At 35.8% G+C, this 3,705-nt stretch overlaps 1 protein-coding gene across 1 annotated transcript in view; it reads left to right on the plus strand.

Annotated features, from left to right (window-relative positions):
* Window positions 1–111: 111 nt before the first annotated feature.
* The window catches only part of LOC111403580 (ATPase ASNA1 homolog), a 6,718-nt gene continuing 3,124 nt past the window's right edge, over window positions 112–3,705 (plus strand). The window contains exons 1-5 of the mRNA XM_023032143.1: window positions 112–237; window positions 1,639–1,713; window positions 1,815–1,883; window positions 1,959–2,072; window positions 3,115–3,187. Of these exons, the coding sequence (XP_022887911.1) occupies window positions 112–237; window positions 1,639–1,713; window positions 1,815–1,883; window positions 1,959–2,072; window positions 3,115–3,187 (457 nt within the window). The remainder of the gene's footprint in view (window positions 238–1,638; window positions 1,714–1,814; window positions 1,884–1,958; window positions 2,073–3,114; window positions 3,188–3,705) is intronic.

Genomic DNA, 3,705 nt, shown 5'->3' on the forward strand with positions numbered 1-3,705 from the left:
CTTGAGGTGTGTGGAGAAATATTAGTTTCTATTAATGATTGTCTTGCTATCTAAATGGTGACTGTTTTATGATCTAAAGAAACGTCCTTTCTTGTTCCTTAAACTCTGAATATGTTATTGTGGCAGATAAACCCTGAAAAAGCGAGGGAAGAATTTCGAAGTGTCAGCCAGAATAATGGGGGAAGTGGAGTCAAAGACTTCATGGATGGAATGGGTCTTGGGATGCTTGCAGAACAGGTAAACCTTGTCATGCTCAGGGCATACTTATATTTGCTTATTATTTTTATTCTTGATCAAAATAGCAGAAATGAGTGTGCTAAATTCAAGTATAAGCAGATCAGGCTTTCATCTAGTGCTGGCTACGCAAAAAATAAATAAATAAAATTAAATTTTAAAAAAAAAAATCCCTCTATGATTAAGATAAAAAGGCAAGTGCTCTGTTTAGATTATTCATCCTTAGCCAAGGTTGTGCTTCTGTTTTCTGCATTTATCCGTTTACAAGCTGTGCAAAAGAGTTATTTGTCTATTGATGACCTTTAGTGAGAATGGACTTGACATTGTAGAACTTGAAGGCTCTATACGTGCATATCAGAGAAGTGGAATGAACTGTCAGTCCTATAGTCTACTATTAATGGGAATAAATGTAGTCACCTTTTTTCCTTGAATTACATGCGTAATCTACTGCTAAAATGAATATGTAAACCTTCACTTCCTGCTCAGAAAATCGATTTACCTATAGTGTCAAGTAACTTCGTTAATGGCGCAATATGAATGCTGAGGCAAAACATCAATGCAAGTGCTAGCTGGAGTGATAAGTTCTTCACCGTCTAATTTCTTTAGGAATTGCTATTGTAACATGATGTTCCTAGATTCATTTTTGGTGATTGCATCCTTGTGGAGTAGTTGCCCATTGTACCTAACTGAGAGCCCTTGTTACTAAGAGAAAACTGAATAAGATGACAGACACTTTTTGGCTTCTGGTACTCTGGTTGAAGGTCTAGTGCCTGGAACGTTTCACCTCTTCAGTCATCTGCTGCTCTAAAATTCCTGCTGTTACCGCTTCAGGCCGCTAATGACTAGCAATCAGAAATCAAGCCAATAGGTTGTATGGACCCAGTTTTGCAAATGAACCTAATTCATTTAAGCTTTTCTTTTTTCCACTTCCATTTGTTGATCCTGGTTGAAGAGAAAGTATTTCAAATCTCAGTGAAAATATCTTCCAATAAACTCACTCCATACTCTTATCCCTTGCTGACTTTTCTGGTATTCCCGAGTCTTCCAATTTGTAATATTATTAAGGTTTTATGTCTTCCGCTGATCAAATTAGTTGCGATGCTATCTCTCTTTGTTTTACGTTTTACTTTCACCCACTTGCTTGTAAACAGTAATTTGACCTCATAATTCCTGAAGTGCTTCTTGCTGCTGTTAATTGACACACCAGAGTTATTTAGTGACTTTGACTCCTGCATTTTAGTTCATCCTTATTAGCTTTACATACCAGTTATCTTATCACTTTTCTTTTTTTCTCTGTGTCCAAATGTGCCTGGAGTCTAAATATACTTGTACTTAATGAAGATGTAGTTAGCTTCACAAGCCTCTCTCTAATGTTTTGTGGTTTTTTGAATTTGTGTGGTCTAGCTTGGGGAACTAAAGCTGGGAGAGCTGTTGGACACTCCTCCACCTGGTTTAGATGAAGCTATTGCAATTTCAAAGGCATGTATTCTGTTTAGAGCAAAAGGTTCTACTACATTTTGTTGGCAAGAGAACTTAGTTCTGCCTGCTTTCTTTACTGATTTCAAGAACTTCGTTGACAGGTTATGCAATTCCTTGAATCACAAGAATACAATATGTTTACTCGAATAGTGTTTGATACTGCCCCCACGGTGAGGAAAATAATGATTATTTTATGCTTTATTTCATCGAAGAAAGTTCTTTGGCCTTGATGGGTGGTTCTGCAGGGTCACACATTACGACTGTTATCGTTGCCCGACTTCTTGGATGCATCAATTGGGAAGATATTGAAGGTAACAATTTTTGGTGGTCTCAAATCCAGTTTTACAATGGCCTTTACTGTACTTCAAACATAGTACTATAGTAGCCACATGAAATTTGCAAGTGTGTATAAGACTCGCATGGAGTTCCTTTCGCTCTTAAATCTGATTTCATGTGTTACTGTTTGATTTCACGTCTGCGTCTCTCCTTGAATTATTTCTTGCTTCCATTGTTCTTTTTGTCTTTTAAAAGTTCGTATAGCCACCTATTCATCGATCAAATAATCAATTTTCGATCTTTTATTGTGCATGAGATGAAATGGTTGCTTGTGTTGTGCTTCATATCTTTATTTAGATTTATTTTAACACCAAAAGTGCATGCAGCTGCTACTGCTGCTGCTTTTACATGCATCATGACTCATTGATAAATTTTTTAGGCTATCCATGATTTTTCAGAATTCCGTGCTTATAATGAAGTTTACATGCTTATAGTTTAAAAATAATTTGCGATCAACCAATAGGTTTCTAAGTGCTATTCATGTCATTTCCAAAAATTTGAAAGTGTTGTGTATCAATAATTTGTGTGTATGACATGGTTTAACAGTTTTACATAATTAATTTTCACATGCGCATGTGAACACACACATGTACTCTTGATCATTGGGGAATGCCCTACGAGCTCACACTAAGCCTTTGTTTGAGCCCCATTTTTGAGGAAAAATGTACTCTAGAACAGTAGGAATTTTTTATTTTTATTTTTTTAAAATTTAAGTGTAAAATTATTTGATTGGAGAATGTGTGGTTAAAAATGAGTTTTGAAAAAATGAATTTTGATAAAATGGGGCTCATACAAGGGCCAAATAAGAGTAGAACTACTAGTTTGGCATCCAATGCTTTCTTTCGATCCATGGTCCAACCCAATCTCGATGAAATGAAAAAGACAAGTACAAGCAACCTCTTCTTTTAGAAATGCAGACTAAGATACTTGGGTAACGTAAGATCGGTAAAAGTTGAGGGAGGAGAATATTGCAACAGTTTGTGTAAAAAGGAAAAACTTCATAGTCATGCATACTGATTATTTACATCTTGAAGTTTTATGCTTTACATCTCATTTGTTTCACAGGGAAAAATAGTTTCAACAATATTTTTTTCCATTCTACTTCATTTTTTTTTCCCTAGGAAGGATGGTGGTGGAGGTCTGGTCCACCTGAAGTTCACATGCACAAATAAAAGTTATCAGTGTCTACGCATCTTTTCGTTGGCTTCATTTGTTCTCATTTTATGGTTGATTACTTCCATATCTACATTATCTAGTGGTTTTCATTTATTTGTTTCTCTGTATTCCTCTCAAGTTGATATTGCTATTCTATTTTTACCCCTTTCCCACACAAGTACATTTTGTATTGGTCATGCCTCTCTGAGTACCCAGATTGTGTTTAGTTGTCTTCATTTTTGTGTGTATCTCTATATGCTTTGAAAAGCACCATCTGTGCTTGCCCCTTAAGTGCCAACTTGCCATCAAACAACATGGCTTTTAAATATTCTCGTATCGTTCATCCAACTTGACAGAAACCAAAAGTTCGTCTCTCTTTCTGTGAGAGTGCATGATATGCTTGCATGCAAATGTGTGAGAGAGAGAATTATATATGATGATATACAAGGGTAAATAAATTTTTTACTTTTATGTTTCTCCATCTCCCTCTCTTTATTTCTC

Source organism: Olea europaea, chromosome 1, assembly GCF_002742605.1.
Source record: "Olea europaea var. sylvestris chromosome 1, O_europaea_v1, whole genome shotgun sequence".
Lineage (NCBI taxonomy): Eukaryota > Viridiplantae > Streptophyta > Magnoliopsida > Lamiales > Oleaceae > Olea > Olea europaea.